Below are 22,678 nucleotides of genomic sequence, written 5' to 3' on the forward strand. Positions count from 1 at the left end.
AGCATCTTACAAACCTCTGCCCCTTGATTTCTCTTTGGTCCAAGGACCTTTTTCCTCTCTCTTCACCCTTCTAATGGGACACTATTTTCTAAAATGTAAATTTTTTTCCAGAAATCTGAACTATCAGCACACCCAATTCTAAATTCTATACAGACTTTACCCAGCTCCCTGCAAGTGCTCACAGATGATCCTATTTCTCAATTATGTTCCTTTGGTTTACTTGGCACCTTTCTCGGTATATTCTGGCACTGCCCTCCTGTCTTTACATTTGGATGCACATATGTCACCTATCTTCTTTACTTTCTTTCAATATTCCTATCATTTATCAAATATTTCTTCTTTTAATAAAAATAATGATAATAATAATAATAATACATGGATTACATTTATATAGTTCTGTAAAGCTCTCTATGCTTCCACTTAGGCATCCTGAACGTAAGTTATTTTGTCTGGGTACCCTGACAGCTAAATTAGCTATATCTTCCAGCCTGAAGGCACTTGAGCATGTTACTGTAGACAACTGGCACTCCTACTACAATTTAATACATCTTGAGCTGTCTTGTTCTTGTTTATTTTTGGCTGTTGTGGCTTAGTCATGATTCTTTAACTTCCCTATTATCTTCTCTGGAGAATGGATTTTCCCAAAATATATTACCCCTTGGCTAAGCCTGTGTGTTACAGGGAGGGTGGTGTTCTTTTATTTTTGCATTATAAGATTGTTTATTGTTTACCTGCTGTCATTTTGCCTTTAATTTATAAAAAGTATATCACAAAAAAAATGGAGAAACCAGAAAGAGACAAAAATGTCTAAATCTAAAGAAATTGTTTACAAAATTACAACAAAATGCACTACATTTTGAAAAATAGTTAAGGTTAGGACTGGTTTGACTGATAACGTCTGTTCAATGGAGTGACACTAAAGTCTGGACTCGCCATAAGTCTCAGAATATGATTTTGTTTAAATTGTAAGAAAATGCATCCTGTTTAAAAATGTCTATATACAATTTTACAGAATGGCATTCAGCTTAAAGGGTTTTATGAGAAATATACTGACCTATAAATAAGTTGATTCATTATCTCATTTAATAATTAACCTACTACATATACAAATAATTTTGCCTTTTTTGTACTGTTAATTTTTGTACCATGGCCTTTTTAAACAACATGTATTCACAACAAACTAGTAAAAACAAATGGTTACTTACCCCGAAATTCCAATTATGATTCTTCTCATAATTTTAGTGATTAATGGAACATGACCTATAAAATAAAAATAATAGAACTGTTCATATTTCATCATTGTGAAGGTATATATCATATAGTATTTCAGGGAAAAGCTGAAATTAAACTTTGTCTTTGAACAACAAGGTATAGTAGTAGTGCCCCACAGCTCCTGAGACCCAGACTAAACTACAGGTATCTGTAGCAGTTTTCCAAAGTCCTTGTGTTCTTTCCACATCCAAAAGTAATTGTTAAACTAAATGGTATCCTTAAATTGACAAGGTGTGTGTATAAAATTATTGGCTATGGTCAAATGACTTCTTGTCCATGACTGATTACTACACAGTAAGATCATGGATAGATGCAATACCAGTCAAAAGTTTTAAAACACCTCAGTTTTTCCATTTTTTTTTTTCTTCAAATTTAATCTGTTGAAATGCAATAAATGACCCAAAATGGTGAAAAGGTAAGCAGTAAACATTATTAAAGCACTAAATATTACAAATGGACCATCTTCTGGGAACAACTAATAGGTTATAACCTACAGATGTTCTGCAGCAATTTAATGTTAATTAAGCTGTGCAAGTAGAAGCAAACAATTTACTTAAAAACTCTTTGTCTGTCTTAAAGCACAGTTAGAACAGACAGTATTACTGCACCCTCTGAAGCCCTACCTGGAATATATTACATTGTAGAAAGTTGTAAATTCTACTGATAATGGCATGAAAATGGCAATTAACAAATAAAATGAAACATCATTATTAGTCTTAGAAATTGAGGTCTTTCATTTAGAGAAATTGCCAACAAAATCAAAGTGTCAGTGAGTATTGTGTCCTACACAGTCCAAAGACAACTGAAAACTGGAAGAAACTCTGATACGAAGAGATCTGGCAGACCCAATCAGAAGAAAAGTTTCTGAGGGTCACCAGTTTACGTCATAGGCGCCTCACAGCACAACAGCTTCAAGCACAGCTTAACAGTGGTTGAAAAAAGCAAGTCTCGATTTCTGCTATGAAGAGGAGACTTTGAGCTGCAGGCTTGACAGGTGAGTGGCAGAAAAAACACCATTCTGTAAAGGACAAAATAAAACAGCGAGGCTTCCCGGGGCCATAAAATAACCAGGTGTGGACTACTGCAGAGTGGAAGAAAGTCTTATGGACCAATGAATTAAAATTTGAAATCTTCAGTTCATTATGCAGGGTGTTTGTACGCTGTTAAGTTGGTGAAAGGATGGCTCCTCAGTGTGAGACACCAACTGTTAAACATGGAGGAGGAAGAGTGATGGTCTAGGGTTCTTTTGCTGGAGGCAGAATTGGTAATTTGCACAGAATGACTGGCATTCTGAATCAAAAGGGTTACCACAGCATTTTAGTTAGTTTGGGATGAAATAGACAGAAGGGTGAAAGGAAAGCAACGTACAAGTGCAACACATTTGCGGAAACTTCTGCAACAGTGTTGGGAAGATCTTTCTGACAATATGTGATTTCCTTTATAGAAAGAATGTTACATGTGTTTTGTTTTTGGCTGTTATATCACCAAAAATTGGCTACTTTGATGAACAAAAAATTTGAATAAAATTTTGCATACTTAATGATTCCTTTACTTATTTCTTTATTTGCCATTGTTCTATACCTTGATTTCATGCAGTGGTCTCAAACTCTGGTCCTGGTGGGCCGCAGTGGCAGCAGGTTTTCATTCTAACCTTTTTCTTAATTAGTGAGTTGTTTTTGCTGCTAATTAACTTCTTTTCAATTAATGTTAATTGATTTGTGCTTGAAGACTCAGACCCCTCAATTATAAAGAAAGATGAAAGTCTCAGGAATGCTGATCTGCTCAGGTCCACAAAACAATTTAACAGTACTCTTATAAAAGAGAAAAATCAATACTTTTGGAGATATATGACATTGCACAATGTGAGCAGCAACAAGCCATGGAATTAAAGAACAGGTGTAATTAACAACAAGAATCAGCTCTTAATTAAGCAACTGGTTGGACTGAAATTGGTTGGAGTTTGAGACCCTGACTTAGTTGGTCTTCTGTTAGCTCACTTACTTCACGTTTCATTTCTGTTTGGGTGCCATTTAAGGAAAGAAATGAAGCGATTTAGAGGAACGATAAAAAAATTCAGGGGAACAAATCTTAAAAAACAAGTCAATTAAAATGAAAGGAAAAGGAATTAATTAGCAGCAAAAACTGGTCATCAATTAAGAAACGGGTTCGAATGAAAACCTGCAGCCACTTCAGTCCTTCAGGATCACAGTATGAGACCACTGATTTCATTAAACATTAAGCCAAAAAATTGAGGTGTTCTAAAACTTTTGACTGGTAGTGTAGTTTAATTTGTGTAAAATCTAAAATTTGTCATTAAGACATAGATCTTGTGTGGCTGAAACTGTATGTTCCTAATAGATTACATATAATGTGAATTTTGTTTTTCAACCTTATTTGACACAAAACATAACAATCAAATCAATTATTTGCACTGACAGTTTAACATTTTGCCTACTGCCTGCAGTAACTGGCTAAGCAGTGAAGTATAAATTGAACTGCATGAGTATGCAACATATTTTTTGTGTATGCAGTAACAATTATGTAGAATAACAGTGATAAGCTAAAAGTAATAAAATAAACAAGAGATAAAGAAAGAACCATGTTAACAGTCTCATCCTGTTTCTGTTGTTTGTGCTGTATTTTTACTTAACATATTTAAATACAACTGAAGAACATATAGTCATATTTTCTATGGCCTAACTTTTGTTTTGTTTTTTTTTATATTCATCAATAGTCACCAGAAGTTATTTTTGGTTTGGTTGATGGTTGTTTTTCTTTTAACTAGAGTTACAGAAGTAGGAGACAATATCTTCCGTATAAGCAAAAGTTTTTTATAAAAAGTTCATGTCCACTATCCATACAGTACATATTATTTCTTTGTATATATTACATTATATTATTCTGTTGGCAACTTCATATCATGTTTTGTTTTTATTGCATGCATTTTTTTTATTTTAACTATAGAAACTTGTAATAATATGCATGTTAAAAATAAGCAAGAATATCAAGTTTTTTTCATGTGGCTTTAATGGCTGAAGTACTGTATCATGACAACACTTTAGGGTAGCAATTAAATGCAGTTATTTGTGAATAATGGTCAAATATACAATACATTGTGTGCTAACAGCAACAGTACCTTATTGGGTATGTACAGTATCAATATTTTCCTTCAACTCTATTTTGAAATAAGAATTTTTTTTTTAATTGGTTAATTATTCCCTTATTTATTCTTCTATTAAAACATTTTCTAGACCCATTAAATTCAAATCTGATTTTAAGAGAGGGCATAGCTTATTCTGAAAAGTCTGGTTATAGTATAGAAACCAAGCATATTCTAGATACATATATTATAGTCCGCAAGGGAATATGTTATCACACAGAAAGTATATCTGAATGTTATTTTATGTACAGTAATACTTTTGCATGAAATATTCGGCTTTTTACATAAAACTGTAATTGTGAAATGTAACTAACAATGCAGTTAGCATGCTTATGCTTAAACGATCATATGACGGGTACTTAGCCTAATTGTCAATTACAGGGTCATGGCTTGCAGTTGCCTTTCACGCCAGCATAAATACATCAATTTATCACGCTCCGTTATGTATAGTACATCCCGACGTCTCACTCACTACTTCGTAAATGTATATTCTTCAATATATCAAGAACATGTTTTGCATGTGGGAAGAAACTGGTGTGTCATGTAAACTAGAAAAATTAAAAAACGTAACAATGAAAGGTAAAGAGTTCAAACCATAAGTGCGTCTCCCAGACAACTTCGTTAATCAACTATTTATCGTTCCACTCCATATGTATGAAAATGTATCTTTAAAAAAATACTTTTCTTAAAATAATTCAGTTATTAATTTATTGCATATACCTACATTTTAAATACTACGGGTGCTGTGACCCACACACAAGGGATTCTCTAGAAGTGTGTGTTCATGCTTGTTCGGAACAGGGTGGACTGAGGGCCTGTTCAATCTAGCGTTTTGCTTCCCTGATCCTCACCAGGTCAAGCAGATGGAGACTAAAGTAATATTCCTTATATTTAAGCGATAATTAATTGGTTAACATATGCGCCAAATATATATAAATTAAAAAGACGTACATTACATTACACATACAGTAAGCAAATACAAACCTAAACGAAGATGTTTGTCTCGTGGTTGTTACGATTTAATCTTTAACGTTGTTTTCCAAAAGTATTTAGCCGCAGTCCTCTTTCTTAAGCTTCATGGATGTTGATGTAGTAATAGTGTACAAGCAAAATTAGTTTGCTTACAAAAAGGTTCTTTACGGTATTTTGAAGTATGATTTGAATCGAACCTTTCTTAAGATTCTTCCACGATCCAATCACATGCTTATACAGCAAGTAAGAAGCGAAAGTCTACTCTGTTCCTCAGGATGACAGCACAACAGTGGGCGGTGAGTTACAATTGGTCCAGTTGCGCTGACCCACCCAATGAGCGCGCGACCACTGAACACACTGTTTACAAATGTATTTATTTTTTAATTCAGCGTGGTTTTTAATAACATTTATAATAGATGATCATTTGGCTTGCGTGTACAGTCCACATGTGTCAGTCAGTTAGAGACCAGGATTCCATATCCTAGTAGGAGGATAAGCTCTGGGAGCACTAAGGGTCAATTCAATCTCCTTTAAAGTTTATAATAAAATACTTCTATAGTATAAAATAACATTCTCAGACCCACATAATCCAAATCACAGTCACAAGGAGACACAATTAGACTAGTTTAGTTAAACTATAGGTAAAGTGAGGAGTAACAAGTAGGAAAAGCAACAAACTAAGAACCCTGCATAATAAAATTGTAAAACAACATGATCTGAAGTAGTCTCATTAGTACAATTAACCTTTAGATACTCTGAAATGCCTTTTCTTGTGATTTTTTTTTCTTTCTTAATTTAATTCTACTTAATTTTTACTGACATCACTAACTGCACACTAGTATTTTTGCTAAATATATAGAAAATTACAATTCATGAGGCTGCATGAATTTATATTTTTGTTAGAAAAATATAAGTAAACATGTAATAAAACATTATACAAAAACACAAAAAAAAGAGGTTAAATGTTAACTTTATACATAATCTAGTATAATTATTTTTGTATACGTTAGGCCTTTTTTAGTTTCTGTCTTGGGTGTGACATTAAACTGCATCCGGGCCTACAAGCGGTCCCTCAACTTGTAAAAAAACTTCACACAGCTCTGAGACTGCAGACAGGACACCTTTCTGCCCTCCGCAGGAGTAGCTCTGCTGCAGCACCTCATAGGAAGGCTGCTCGCTTTATGAAAGCCCTCGGGAGCCTCATCCCTGGAACAGTCAAAACCGTCGAACAGCCAATGGGGTCAGGCCTGTTGGGGATCAGAACTGGTGTGGTGCTGAGGTGTCTTACAAAACTGCAAGGTCTACAGAAGTGCCCAGTTTCTGAATTCTGATCACAGACTTGTTGTTGCTACTCTGAAAATCTAGCTTGGGTCCAGTAGGCTACCACCTACTAGAAAAATGAGGGTGGACCTGGCCGTTCTCCAAGATCAGGCTATTTCTAATGAGTTTGTATGCAATTTGTGGGAGGAGCTTACAGACTTGGGTGCGACTGCTGAACCTAATGTAATGTGGGAGGCCCTGAAGGTTGCCGAGGGTTGTGTTGGCGTTAGAGCATAAGGACAATCCCTGGACAGAGCAGCAACCCATCGCAGGACACACACACACGAGTGACTGAGCCCACTTAGCAGTGCCAGTTCACCTAACCTGCACTTCTTTGAACTGTTGGAAGAAACCGGAGCACCCAGAAGACATTAACACAGGCATGGGGAAAACATGCAAACTCCATGCAGGGAACACCCAGGACAAGATCCCCTGTCTCCATACTGATGTGGGCTACTACTGCGCCACCATGTCACCCATATTTCAATATTTGTTCCTAAATTTAGTAAACCCTGCATAAGCAAATATAACAGTAGAAATATTACCAATTAAACAATCTCTAAACTACTGTTTAGACATTGGTATTTTACCAACTCAGACCAGTGGTGAAGCAAATATCCTGGCTACTTATTTAAATATGTTCTTTTAAGCAGACACCTTAATCAGTTAATACTATTACACTAATAAAAACCTAAATGACCAAGACACGAGGGACAGGATAATGGTGCACTCTTCACTTTAGTTCTACACAGACAGTTGCCTCTGTTTGTTAATGTTTACCACTGTGTGTGTGTTTTTGTTGAAGACTTTTCTGTTGTGCTTTACAGATTAAAGAAGAGTTTGAGAGGATAACTACTTTGCAACTAGAGCCAAAATGTATGTCATTTTTTAATAAATATACATCAAAGCTGTTTTTAATGTCAGGGAAGGTGCTTCAGGCAAAATGATGTGTGGCGTAATGGATTGTCTACACAAGGCAAAGAAGAAGCAAATTCTGAAAACTGTATATAATGCCTTTTTAACATGTGGAGGAGATTTTTTTAATAAGACGTCTACTGTTTTATAGGGTGAAAATGCAATAGATAAGAGATGTCATCATTTGCTGCTTAATGGAGTATATGGGGGAAAGTAGCCTATCAAAGAGCACCTAGTAAGCTAAATATGAACTTTGTGATATACAACTGATAATCTGGCAGAATAGTTTAGGATCTGCAATTTAGAATGGAAATGTGAACATTAAGGCTTTGTTGGCATTTAGATCTATTTGGTGTCCAAAAAAAATCTGTAATATTTTTTTACCCATTTTTTCCACTTGTATGACTATGGAATTTAGTGTATTACAAATCATTAACTGGTGGTTTGAAGTGTTGCCTTAGGTTTGTTCATGAAGAAATGTTTGTTACTTGATGTACTCTTTTTAGTAATACACAGCATACATTTAGCTTGCTTTATCAAGCTGTTAAGGTATACATGGAATATCCTTTTAAATAGACTGTTAAAATGAGCTTATCTCTTTTTACTATATGTGATTGTTACATGATGTGGATTTTCTTGATGTTTCTCAATGCACTTTGAACATCTATTTCATCACAAAGAAATTGCAGAACCGGCTGATGGCCCAGAAGACATTGGCATCATAATTGAAGGTCAAGAAATACACAAGTAAACAATTTTATGAATGCTGATAGTTTAATATGATGTTGAAAAATTTTTGTAAACTACGTTTTCATTAAAGAGACTGAACAGAAGGAAAAAAAGTTATAGGTGTGTGTGTGTGTGTGTGTGGTATTTTTTATTATTTATTATTATATATAAGATTATATAATTTCTCTATCCAATGTTTTACCTAAAGTTTAGTTGAAATACATTATCAAAAGAAAGCATTAGACTTAGCCAAATTATGTTAATTAAATTGCAGTGTGTCCCAAATTTATAAGCAAATTGGTATATGTTCAATGTATAAGAATAAAAATTGAGTAAATTCAAATTCCACAAGTTCTTTTGAAAACTGTTCTGTATGTAAAGTTTATACACATTATATCAAAAAAATGTTAACATAATGTAAGTAATGTTTATGGGGAATGGTATGCATTTAATGTGTATAAACATACTATATTTTTGTAAACTCTACTTTGGGGATTTTCACCTGAATAAAACAGTCAATAACTTGCATTTGATGACTGTCTTTAATTTTAAGTAATATTTAAGCAATAAAATTATGACAACATTTGCATGGACCTTTTTGAGTTAACATATCTTGAAGTATTATGTTAAAGCAACTCAATTAAATTGAAAAAATATAAGTCAAATATTTGTAGTTATGCTTCATACAAAATGAATCCAAGTGCCCTCTTTGTAAACAAGCAAAGAGACCTTCTGCTGCCTGCCTTCAGAGTTGGCAGGTTTTACTATTTACAGATGTAACACAGGGTGTGTAACAAGTGGCCATTTCCATTGTTGTTTTTGTTTAAAAGTCATTGTCAACAGTTTACTGTATGTCAGTATTCAATATTTCTCTTTGATTAATTTTTTTACCCCTTGTATTTGGGCCTTCCAAGTCAGATGAATAGCCATGACTGTGGAATTTTCATGTTGATGGTATGACCATTTCATATTGTAACTATCTTTTTTTGTTTGTCCGTATTTAATATTGTGTCCAGGTTTCCAAATGACCATTTTATGGTTTCGCTGTATTTCATCCTCGAGGCCCCCTTCAATTTTATCGAGGTATTTCTTAACTTTAGTCCTCTCTTCTTTCATTGTAGTATTTGTAGAGGGAGGATTATATCTGGTTGTTGGTTCCCATTTTTGCTACCTTCTACAATTTGTGTTGGATATTTGTGTTAAGCTTATTTTATTTTATTATATTTGTATATTTTTTTTTAATTGTAGCATAGTGTTCCTAGTGGTTTTGATGTTCCAGAAACGTCTACCTTTCAAAATCCATATACTTTAAATGCTTGTTTATAATGGTTTGCATAAATATTTTTGTAACATTAAACTCCTTTTAACAACATGACTCTGCTCAGTCCTCTTTAGAATGACATGCTGGCTTTGAGAAAGTGCTGGTGTAGAATGTTGCTTGAGAACTCCAGCCCCAAGGGGTAAATTAAATTTAAATTTCCATTTAATAACTTTTAATTTAGTTCTGCGGTAATCTGGCAAATATACTTAGCCATATTGTAAATCAAAGACAAATAGTCAAAATGTTTACCATAATAAACTTAGTGTTTCTTTTTGAAATCACTGAAGCAACTGCTCATATCAGACTGAGTGAGCAAACGCCCTTCTAAATGAAGGCCAAGAACCAAACAAAAAATTAGAAGGTACAGAAATAATGGACAGCCAGGACAGGGTCATTTTTTCTGCTTATTCTTTTGGTTCTTTTTAACATTTCCTTAGGTAAATGATATTTTCTCTGTTTTCAGGTTTAGACTTTATTAAGCCATTAATGAGAAGACAGAGTAAAGACTTGCACTACGTCTGAAATGAAAAAAAAAAATCTTGCTATTCTGTTCCATAGCACTGCATCAATACAGGTTTCAGATCTTTTATTTTAGAAGAAACATCAGCCTCCCTTCTCCAACATCCAGCACAGGGCACCGATGAGCAGGTACAGACACATCATTTTATAAACTTCCATAAGAAAGATGAATTACATTTTGTTGATGCTGGCTTACACTGCCTATGGTATAGTGAATAAAATGTATAAAAAGACTTAATGCTTGTCTCAGATGCATACTGTTAATCGTTAAGCAGTAGGAGTCAAAGCCCAAAAGACTTAAAGCCTGTTTTAAATCTTCTGACAAACTGGTGTACTAGTACATAGCTTCTTCTCCTTCTTTCGGCTGCTCCTGTTAGGTGTTGCCACAGCGGATCATCTTCTTCCATATCTTTCTGTCCTCTGCATCTTGCTCTGTTACACCCATCACCTGCATGTCCTCTCTCACCACATCCATAAACCTTCGCTTAGGCCTTCTTCTTTTCCTCTTCCCTGGCAGCTCTATCCTTAGCATCATTCTCCCAATATACCCAGCATCTCTCCTCTGCACATGTCCAAACCAACGCAATCTCGCCTCTCTGACTTTGTCTCCCAACCATCCAACTTGAGCTGACCCTCTAATGTACTCATTTCTAATCCTATCCATCCTCGTCACGCCCAATGCAAATCTTAGCATCTTTAACTCTGCTACCTCCAGCTCTGTCTTCTGCTTTCTGGTCAGTGCCACCGTCTCCAACCCATATAACATAGCTGGTCTTACTAGCATCCTGTAGACCTTCCCTTTCACTCTTGCTGATACCTGTCTGTCACAAATTACTCCTGACACTCTTCTCCACCCATTCTACCCTGCCTGCACTCTCTTTTTCACCTCTCTTCCACAATCCCCATTACTCTGTACTGTTGATCCCAAGTATTTAAACTCATCCACCTTCGCCAACTCTGCTCCCTGCATCCTCACCATTCCACTGACCTCCCTCTCATTTACACACATGTATTCTGTCTTGTTCCTATTTACCTTCATTCCTTTCCTCTCTAGAGCATATCTCCACCTCTCCAGGGTCTCCTCAACCTGCTCCCTACTATCGCTACAGCTCACAATGTCATCAACAAACATCATAGTCCACGGGGACTCCTGTCTAATCTCGTCTGTCAACCTGTCCATCACCATTGCAAATAAGAAAGGGCTCAGAGCTGATCCCTGATGTAATCCCACCTCCACGTTGAATGCATCCGTCACTCCTACCACAGACCTCACCACTGTCACACTTCCCTCGTACATATCCTGTAAAACTCTTACATACTTCTCTGCCACTCCCGACTTCCTCTCGAGGCACCCTGTCATATGCTTTCTGCAGGTCCACAAAGACGCAATGCAACTCCTTCTGGCCTTCTCTAAACTTCTCTATCAACATCCTCAGAGCAAACATTGCATCTGTGGTGCTCTTTCTTGGCATGAAACCATACTGCTGCTTACTAATCATCACCTCACTTCTTAACCTAGCTTCCACTACTCTTTCCCATAACTTCATGCTGTGGCTCATCAATTTTATTCCCCTGTAGTTACTGCAGTCCTGCACATCCCCCTTATTCTTAAATATCGACACCAGTACACTTCTTCTCCACTCCTCAGGCATCCTCTCACTTTCCAAGATTCCGTTAAACAATCTGGTTAAAAACTCCACTGCCATCTCTCCTAAACACCTCCATGCTTCCATAGGTATGTCATCTGGACCAACAGCCTTTCCATTTTTCATCCTCTTTATAGCTGTCCTTATTTCCTCCTTGCTAATCCGTTGCACTTCCTGATTCACTATCTCCACATCATCCAACCTCTTCTCTCTCTCGTTCTCTTCATTCATCAGCTTCTCAAAATACTCTTTCCATCTGCTCAATACACTCTCCTCGCTTGTGAGTACGTTTACATCTTTATCTTTTATCACCCTAACCTGCTGCACATCTTTCCCAGCTCGGTCCCTCTGTCTAGCCAATCGGTACAGGTCCTTTTCTCCCTCCTTAGTGTCCAACCCCTCATACAACTAATCATACGCCTTTTCCTTAGCCTTTGCCACCTCTCTCTTCACCTTGCACCTTATCTCCTTGTACTCTTGTCTACTTTCTGCATCTCTCTGACTATCCCACTTCTTCTTTGCCATCCTCTTCCTCTGTATACTCTCCTGTATTTCCTCATTCCACCACCAGGTTTCCTTTTCCTCCTTCCTCTTTCCAGATGTCACGACAAGCATCCTTCTTGCTGTCACCCTTACTACATCTGCTGAAGTTTCCCAGCTGTCTGGTAACTCTTCACTGCCACCCAGTGCCTGTCTCACTCCCTCCCTAAACTCAACCTTGCAGTCTTCCTTTTTCAACTTCCACCATTTGATCCTTGGCTCTGCCCTCACTCTCTTCCTCTTCTTGATCTCCAACGTCATCCTACAGACCACCATCCTATGCTGCTTAACTACACTTTCCCCTGCCACCACTTTGCAGTCTTCAATCTCCTTCAGATCAACTCTTCTGCATAGGATGTTGTAGCAGTGCTACTATCAGTTAAAACTGCATCTCCCAGCAGTCCCTGCAGGAGCTGTTGGGGTCAAAGGTGGTCAAAGGGAAAAAAAAAAGACGGTGTGAATCTAAGCGGCACCAGACCGCTACAGATTTTGGCAAGCCGGGTATGAGCCAGGTTTTTTTTTACGTTCCCTTCTAGTCCGACATCACTTACACACATACAGAAGCATGTCTAGTGGGCCACTGGATGATATGTGTCCACTGCCTAGGCCACGTAATGTAACGGTCAGAGCCCCCCTCGAGGAGGAGTTGAGCCTGCTGGATATCTTGTGTGTCCCCAGTCTGGAGCAGCCCGAGACCGGCGAGGGACGAATTCTGCAAGACCTGGCGTTGTGCCTAGAACAGCTAGAGACGCTTGTTGATGACATTGCATGTAGTTTTCTCAATCGGGATGAAACTGTCCACGACCTCATCGATGCCACGGCTGCCCGAGTTTCCGGCGAGGCGGTTGTGAGGGTGCAGCATCTTGAATAGTCCTTTGCGCGGTGTGTGCAGCGCCTGGAAGCAAATATGAGAGAGGAAATCAGGAGGCAGATGCAGGAAAGCTGGCGTGCCATCTCGCAGCCACTAGGGCAGTCGACTCATGTAACGGGAGTGGGGAACGACTGGGGACAGTCGGCCTTGTCCATTGCGGTGCCGCGGATGGTGTTGGCTAAGCTGGCCCCTCAGTGTGCGCCTACGAGCATTGTCGACTTTGTAGAGGAGGTCAACTTGTTTGTGGAGCCGAGTTGCGGGGATTCCTGAACACGGTACTCAGCAGGCCGGCGCGCTCTTGGTAGTTTGCTGAGCGGCACAAGTGTAATACCTGGGCGGAATTTTGCGCTGCCTTCCTGAAGGCGTTCCTCTCAGATGAATACCAGGTGCTGTTGGAAGAAAAGCTCCGGACCTTTGTGCAAAAGCCATCGCAGAGTCTCAGGGACTTTGTCTTTGAATTCCGTCCGTTGTACCTGAAGTGGCAATCTGACATGCGTGAGGAAGAGATATTGCGACGTGTCCTTGATGCATGTAACCCTCGGGTGGCAGCTACTCTGAGGGGGGTCGTGAAATTGGTAGATGAGTTGGTGAAGGTGGAGTCCCGAGTAGAAAAGGACTGGGCAGCTATCGGGATTAGTGGGTCTCGAAAGGGTCCCACGTCTCGAGAAGTCCCCTGTCTCAAACCACGAGGAAAAGCCCCAGTGGATCTCCGTGCCGATCTCACCTTGGTGCAAGCCACCTTGCCCCTCTTAGTGGTGCCCGTACAAGTGCGAGGAGTCACTGGAGAGGCGGTCATAGATACAGGGAGCACTTATACCCTTATGAAATACAGCTTGTGGGAAAAACTTAAAGTGCCTCATGAGCAGTTAAGGGAAAGTGCAAAAGTAAAATTCTTTCTCGTGGATGGAAGGGTGCAAGGGGCAAAGGGCTGGGTGCCTATGAGGCTCTGCTTACATGAGACACACTGGGAGACAGAAGTTTACATCCTGGAAGATGATCACCTGTCAATGCATTTATTACTGGGAATGGACTCTCTTGTGTCGGTAGGTCTTATCATCCACCTGTCGCGGCTGGAGTACGAGTTGCTGGAGGGTGAAGTCCATCGGTTTGGGACGAAGGCTCAAAGTAATCTGGTTTGGCCTAACTTGTATTATTACCTCGCGCAGTTGGTGGATGAGCCCAACCCAGTAGAGAAGGCAATTCTTGAACAGCCAGAGCTTGTTCAGCCACTGCTTAGGAGGTGGCGCTCTGTGTGGACGGACAAATTGGGTCGGACTGAGGTGGTGTGTCACCACATTCACACAGTCGACCCTGTCCCGGTTCGGCACAGAGCCTACAGATTGTCACCTCTGAAAAGAGGAATAATCAAGGAGTGTGTTGACCAGATGTTGGCAGATGGGGTCATCGAGCCTTCCACCTCGCCGTGGGTTAGCCCTGCAGTGCTCATTCAAAAGGCCGACGGGACCTACCGATTCTGTGTGGACTACTGGGAGCTGAACAAGAAGACCTTGAATGATGCTTACCCCATGCCACTCGTTCATGACATCTTGGAATCCTTGCATGGGGCAGTGGTGTTCAGGTCCCTAGATTTGAAGTCCGGATATTGGCAGGTGAGGATGGGGAAGAGCAGCATGGAGAAGGCCGCCATCATCACCCCAGAGGGGTTGTTCCAGTTTTGGGTGATGCCCTTTGGACTTAAAAACGCTGGGGCATCATTCCAATGGCTAATGGAGCAGGTCCTCCGGGGGCACATTGGGAAGACCTGCTTTGTTTACATAGATGACATCATTGTATTCTCCCCATCTGTCCAACAACATCTAAAGGACCTAGACCACATCTTCCAGCGACTGTGTAAGGCTCATCTTACACTCAACACCAAGAAGTGTAGATTTCTACAAGACCATCTGAACTTCCTTGGCCATGTGGTGTCGGCAGACAGGGTTCGGGTGAATCCAAAGAAAATTAAGTCCATCTTGGACTATCCTGCACCCGAGGAGGTAAAAAGTCTCCAACGCTTCCTGGGGATGGCTGGGTGGTTCCATAAATTTGTACATGGGTTTGCCGACATCACTGCCCCATTGTTCCAGCTGCTGAGGAAGGGATCCCCTTGGGAGTGGTCGCCAGCATGCCAGGACTCCTTTGAAAGACTCAAACAGGCACTGACATCACCACCAGTCCTGGCACAGCCTGATCCGTCATTAACTTTTCAGGTCCACACTGATGCGAGTGACCTCGGGCTCGGCACCATTCTCGCTCAAACAAGTCAAGGAGAGGAGAGGATGGTGGCCTATGCTTCACAGTCACTAAAGGGTGCCGAGTATAATTATTCCACCACCGAGAAGGAATGCCTCACTGTCGTGTGGGCCGTGGAGAAGTGGCGTCACTTCCTGGAGGGAACTTCATTTGAAATCTACACTGACCACAGGGCTCTGACCTGGGCATTCAATTGCCCGAAGACCATGGCTAGGCTAACCAGGTGGGTATTGCGCCTCCTTCACGTTCAAGGTGTGTTATTGGAAGGGCTGTGTTAATGTTGTGCCCAATGCATTATCACGGGTTCAAGAGCCTGCACCGGTGGTATGTGCAGTATCGGTCTCTAACCTTTGGCCTGATCTTCCCCTGAACATGCAGGAAATTGTTCAGTCTCAAGCAGCCAGTCCTGTATGTCAGGGGTTGAGAGAGGGTCCAGGGGGGAGGTCTGACTGCATACATTATAGGGAACTTCAAGGGGCACTCTATCGCTGTGTTCCAAGAAAAGATCGGGGTTACCATTATCAGTTGGTAGTGCCCGAGACATATGTGCCCCTGTTCCTACAGTATTACCATGATAGCCCGATTGGTGGTCACCTTGGACGTACAAAGACTGTTTAAAATCCTGGAGGTGGCATGGTGGCTGACGATGCGCAAAGACGTCTGGTCCCATGTCCAGAATGTACCACCTGTCAGCGATACAAAACCCCACCTGGTCTCCCCTCGGGACAGCTTCAGCCAGTAACCATTACTACTCCGGGGGAGAGCCTAGGCATGGACCTAATGGGACCATTTCCTGCCAGTAAGGACCGGAAGACCTACCTGATGGTGGTTGAGGACTATTTTACCCGATGGGTGGAGCTATTCCCTATAGCTAATGCCACAGCCAAGAAGATATGTTCCGCCCTGAAGGATGAGATATTTACCTGATGGGGGGTGCCAAAGAACATCATCACAGACTGGGGCCCGCAGTTTACCGGCTCACAGGACGAAGAATTTTGGAAGCAATAGGGGGTTGTTCACCTGAAGACAACTGCATACCATCCCTAAATGCACTGAGCAGGTGAACCGGACACTGAAGACTATGATAGCATCCTTCTTCTGAGACCACCATCAGGAATGGACAAAGTGGCTGCCTGAGCTGCGGTTTAAATGCAATTATTTATATCTATTTATACACTAATAATAACAATTATTAAATAATAATAATAATAATTATTATTATTATTAAATAATTCCTCCCATATAAGTAACATTTCTCGGACTGCCTTCTTCCATCTCCAAAACATTTCTAGACTTTGTCCTGTTCTTATGCAACACAGTACTGAAGTATTGGTTAATGCCCTAGTCACCTCACGTATCTATATTACTAAACGAAGGTTGTATATATGCACGGATGCCAGACACACTGTAAGCGCATGCACACTGCGCCTCAGCGCCCCAGAGTCAAACCCAGCGGCTTCCCAGAGTCAGTAGGAGGCATCCAAACAACACAACACAACCTGTAAACTAAACTTCAGGTCACAATACAACCACTGCCCAAACGCGCACACCACCGCATATACAACCTTTGTTTAGTAATGTTTGTATATATGGAAAGATTGCAGAGGCTAGAAGCACCAACAGCGCACGCGCACTGCGCCTCAGTGCCCCAGAGTCAAATCAAGCGGCTTCCCAGAGTCAGTAGGTGGCGCCCAAACAACACAACACAACCTGTAAACTAAACTTCACGTCACAATACAACCGCCGCCCGAACGCGAACACCACTGCATATACATCCTTCATTTAGTGATGTTTAATAATAATAATAATAAATTTTATTTATATTGCACTTTATATTTTAGCAATCCCAAAGTGCTACAGAGTAAAAATAGAATAATAAAATAAAAAAAAAAATAAAAAATAAAAAAAAAAGAACAGAAGAGTCTATAAAATACTTTAACAAAATGACTTTCTAAAAAGATGAGTTTTTAGGTTTCGCTTAAAGGCCTCAGTTGACTGTGGGGCTCTCAGGTAATCAGGGAGGGCATTCCACAGCCTCGGCGCCACCGATGAAAACGCCCTGTCACCCATGCTGCTGAGCTTAGTTCTGGGGACTTGAAGAGTGTTAGTGAGTACAGAGCGGAGGGAACGTAAGGAGTTATGGGGGGTAAGGAGTTCCTGTAGATAAAGAGGGGCATGTCCATAAATGCACTGATGGGTAAGAAGGGAGACCTTGTACTCTATTCTGAATGAAACAGGGAGCCAGTGAAGGGTTTTCAGGATTGGGGTGATGTGATCATACTTTCGCACCCTCATCAGGATCCTGGCAGCGCTGTTCTGAATATACTGGAGTCTCTGGATACTCTTGCCAGGAATCCCAATGAGGAGTGCATTACAGTAATCCAGCCTGGAAGAGACAAAGGCATGGACGAGCTTCTCTGCATCTGCCAGGGTGAGTAATGGGCGGAGTTTGGCGATGTTCTTGAGATGGTAAAAAGATGACTTACAGAGATATTTGATGTGGGTGTCAAAAGTAAGTTGGGAGTCCATTCTAACACCCAAATTAGTAACAGATGTGGAAAGAGGAATATTTTGGCCAGAGAAAGTAATACTGGTGATGGTAGAAGAGCGAAGATGATGTGATGTACCAACTAAGATGGCTTCTGTTTTGGATCTGTTCAACTGAAGAAAATTGAGCCTCATCCAAGCCTCTATCTCCTCCAGGCAGGTAGACAATGTAGATGTTGGCAGAGGAGCAGTAGAGGAGGTGGGAGTAGTCCTGAGGTAAAGCTGAGTGTCATCGGCATAGCAATGGAACGATAAACCATGTCTGCCAATGACAGTTCCAAGGGGGAGCATGTAGATAGTAAAAAGGATAGGGCCCAGCACAGAGCCCTGTGGAACACCACAGGCGACGTTGTGGGTGTGGGACTTTCCGCTGCCAAGGGCGACATGCTCAGTTCTGCCAGTCAGGTATGATGTAAACCAATTTAGAACAATTCCTGAGAGTCCAATAGTGTATTGCAGGCGGTGAAGAAGGATGTTATGGTCTATTGTGTCAAAAGCAGCTGTCAGGTCTAGGAGGATAAGTAGTGAAGGTGAACCAGTATCTGCCGTCATCAGAAGATCATTGGTGACCCTGACCAGGGCTGTTTCAGTGCTATGGCCAGGGCGAAAACCAGACTGAAACTTTTCAAACAGATTGTTCAGTTTGAGATGATCGTGAAGTTGTGCTGTAACTATTTTTTCCAGGACTTTGGAGAGAAATGGAAGATTGGAGATGGGCCTATAATTGGAGAGAACTTCACGATCCAAGGTGGATTTTTTCAGTAGAGGTCTGATGACAGCAGTTTTTAGTGCAGAAGGAATATGGCCAGCCAGGAGGGACTGATTTATTATCCTGGTGATAAGTGGAGAGATGGCAGAAATGTTGGCCTTCAGCAAGGGTGAGGGGAAAGGGTCCAGGGAACTAGTAGACGGTTTCATTTTCCTGATGACATCCTCCACCTCTTCCCGTGTGGCAACAGAGAAAGAGCAAAGAGGATGGACGGTCTCAGACAATGAGTCAACAGTTGGGAAGGGCAAGATATCCTTGGTAGAGAGGTGTAAACGAATATTATCAACTTTTTGTTTAAAAAAGTTGATATACATGTTGCATCTGTCATCAGTGGTCTCAGAATGGGCAGGTAAAGGAGGTTTGACAAGATGATTTATGGTTGAAAAAAGTTTTTTAGGGTTGCTGGAGCCATTTCTGATGATGGTGGAATAAAACTTGGACCGTGCAACCTTCAGAGCTTCTGCATACGCTCTCATGTGTTCTCTGTAAGCCTGTTTATGGACAGTCAGCCCAGAGGCCTTGAGCCGCCGCTCAAGGACACGCCCAGCCGCCTTCATTTTTCGCAGCTCGCAGGTATACCAAGGTGCTGAGCACGAGAATGAGTTTGTTTGTATGTTTGAATGTTTGTATATATGCAAGGAAGAAGCACCGAAAGCGCACCTACACTGCGCCTCAGCGCCCCCGAGTCAGTAGGTGGCACCCAAACAACACAACATGACCTGTAAACTAAACTTGAGGTAAAACGTGCACACCAGGTTGTATATATGCACAGATGCCAGAGGTCACAAAGCAATCCATACACAGTACAATCCCCGCCCGAACGCGACCGCGCACACCACCGCATATACCACCTTCGTTTAGTAATGTAGCCCTCCAAGCCCGGATCCACCAGGCTTGGTCACTTCAGCACGCAAATCTGCCGCTGTCAGCAAATGACTTCTAGCTAACGACACAACCATAGAAAAACAAAAATGAGACTGCATAGATAAAAACAATGAATGCAGGCGCCTACAACGGCTCCAAAAAGAAACCGCTTTAGTACAAATATATTTATTTAATTAAATAAAAACTTTCCCAGGACGCACCCACCCTCCATGATTTTTCTTCCCTCCAAATATCGCAGGGAACAGACAGTGATTGCCATTCTTGGATTTGCGATTCTTTTGAGAATCGCGGGTTTGCTTGTAGATTACTGTAATGCTATTCTATCTGGCATCCCACAAAAATTTATCCATCGCTTACAACTTCTTCAAAATTCTGCTGCCAGGATAACAACCTGCTGTTCTAAATCCACTGAACATATTACACCTATTCTCTCTCAACTTCACTAGCTCCCTGGTAACTACAGAATACAATACAAAATACTGCTCTTAACATTTAAAGCTCTCCACAACCTCACTGATCTCCAACAGACTTACACTCTCTTGCTCACTCAGATCCTCATCTGCAGCTCTACTTTCTGTACCACACATCAAACTCTGTTCTATGGGAGCTCGAGCGTCTCTCGTAGTGCTCCTCAACTCTGGAATTCTCTTCCCTCTCATATACGTCAGTTCGATTCAATAACACATTTTAAAACTACCCTCAAAACTTATCTTTTCAATATTGCACTGTTACTGTCAGTTATCTTTGTTTGTCTTTCTTTTAACAGTGAAATGATACACTCAATGACAAAAATAAACAATTTTATTGTATACAAATTGGCTTAATAATTTCTGAAAACATTTCACTCATTCCTCTCTCAATCTCTCTCTCTCTCACACACACACAATGTGGTTGCATAAGTATATACAGGATAGGATCTAAAATCCATGAAACAGAACTGTCTTACATAGCTTTTTCCATGTGTTGCCACTCTGTAATGTCAACTGTTGGATAAAACGCTCAGCTACTTTGACCACCTTGACTGTACCCTCAGAAGGAATCATCAAACCTCCTTATATTTTTAATATGAGCAGGTGGTAGCTTTGATCATATGATGCCGGTACAGCATCTGTTACCAAACTAGCAAGGCACACATCACAGGACAGCTTTCTCAAAATACCGTCTAAGGGCTTGCTCCCACTGCTTCCTGAGGTGGATTTCTTTGGGAAACTTTCAAAGTTTGATAAATGTTAACAGCTAACAACAATCTACATAGTGACTAAATACGTTTAACCAAAATGTTGTTTGGAGGCTCACTTGAGCACATAAATGCATAGCTTTGCTAGCTTAGCTTGGCGTAGCTAAAGTTAAGATTATAAAATGGGATTTTCTAATGGCCAAATATAACCAAAACAATTGTTCAGCTTTACCTATGAAATATAATCCCTGTGATCTGGTTTGGAGCATACAGCGGTTTGTACAATCCCAAGCAGCACATGCATGAGGCATCTTTATCCATTACTTCACACCACAGCAGTGCCACTCTCAATATGGCAGCGACATTGATGTATGAAGCTGCTGGTCATAGGATAGATAGATAGATAGATAGATAGATAGATAGATAGATAGATAGATAGATAGATAGATAGATAGATACTTTATTAATCCCAAGGGGAAATTCACATGAAGCGTCTAGTAATTCTATGTCTATGTTTAAAAAGAGGGCAGGGGTCCAAGGGAAAAAAAAAGACGGGGTGAATCTTTGCGGCACCGGACCGCTACAATGTAATCTACCTGTGTGCATCTTCCTCCACTCTTGTACGTAACCCTATGATCCTCCCTCTTCTTAAAATACGTATTCACTACAGCCATGTCCATCCTTTTGGCAAAATCCACTATCCTCTGACCTTCTTCATTCCTCTCCTTGACACCATACCTACCCATCACCTCCTCGTCTCCACTGTTCCCTTCACCAACATGCCCATTGAAATCCGCTCCAATCACCACTTTCTGTCCCTTGGGAAAACTGTTCATCACTTCATACAACTCACTCCAAAAATCTTCTTTCTCACCCATTGCACACCCAACTTGCGGTGCATATGCACTAACAACATTCATCATCACAATTTCCAGCTTCATAATCATTACTCTGCCTGACACCGTTTTCACCTCCAAAACACTCTTGACATACTATTCCTTCAGAATAACTCCTACCTCATTTCTCCTCCCATCCACACCATGATAGAACAATTTGAATCCATCTCTGATCCACTTGGCCTTACTCCCCTTCCATTTAGTCTCTTGCACGCACAATATATCAACCTTCCTTCTCTCCATCATATCTGCTAACTCCCCTTAGCAGTCATACTACCAACATTCAAAGTTCCTACCCTCAGTTCCACTCTCTTTACTTTCCTCCTCTCCTCCTGCCTCCGGACACGTCTCCCCCCTCTTCTTCTCCTTCTTCTTCGGCCAACAGTAACCCAATTTCCGCCAGCACCCTGTTGGCTAACAGTACTGGTGGCGGTCGTTGTTAACCCGGGGCTCAACCGATCTGGTATGGAAATTTGTATTGTTGTCCGCATATTGATTTGGCAAAATTTTACACCGGATGCCCTTCCTGACGTAATCGTTCCCATTTATCTGGGCTTGGGACCGGCACGAAGAAACACACTGGTTTGTGCATCCCCTGTGGCTGGGTTAGTACAACTGTTAAAGGCCTTAAAACATTTGAAATGCATTGTGTACGTTGTTAATGATAGCGTATTGTAAGAAACATTGAAGACTTGTAGAATCTGTGATCGAAAGCAGTAATGTTAATAATGTATAACAAATTCAGAATATACTGTAGATTATTTTTTTACTTTCCTTTTCTTACATTCCTTGTAAATGTGGAGGAAAAGGCTATAAGCTTTATAATGACCATTTAAAGAATTTTTTTTTTTTTTAATTTCGTTTTTTTTTTAATAAAACGTATTAC

The 22,678-nt window shown here is 40.6% G+C and overlaps 1 protein-coding gene across 3 annotated transcripts in view; it reads right to left on the minus strand.

Annotated features, from left to right (window-relative positions):
• LOC114652143 (nicotinamide riboside kinase 1-like) overlaps positions 1 to 22,678 on the minus strand; it is a 71,764-nt gene that overhangs the window by 44,529 nt on the left and 4,557 nt on the right. For 2 of the 3 annotated variants that reach the window (XM_051928461.1, XM_028802359.2), the window contains exon 2: positions 1,206 to 1,260. In XM_051928461.1, coding sequence (XP_051784421.1) covers positions 1,206 to 1,260 — 55 coding nt within the window. Of the gene's footprint in view, positions 1 to 1,205; positions 1,261 to 5,416; positions 5,665 to 22,678 lie in introns of those variants that run through there. The other variant, XM_028802360.2, reaches the window with a different exon arrangement.

Source organism: Erpetoichthys calabaricus, chromosome 5, assembly GCF_900747795.2.
Source record: "Erpetoichthys calabaricus chromosome 5, fErpCal1.3, whole genome shotgun sequence".
NCBI classification, from domain to species: domain Eukaryota; kingdom Metazoa; phylum Chordata; class Cladistia; order Polypteriformes; family Polypteridae; genus Erpetoichthys; species Erpetoichthys calabaricus.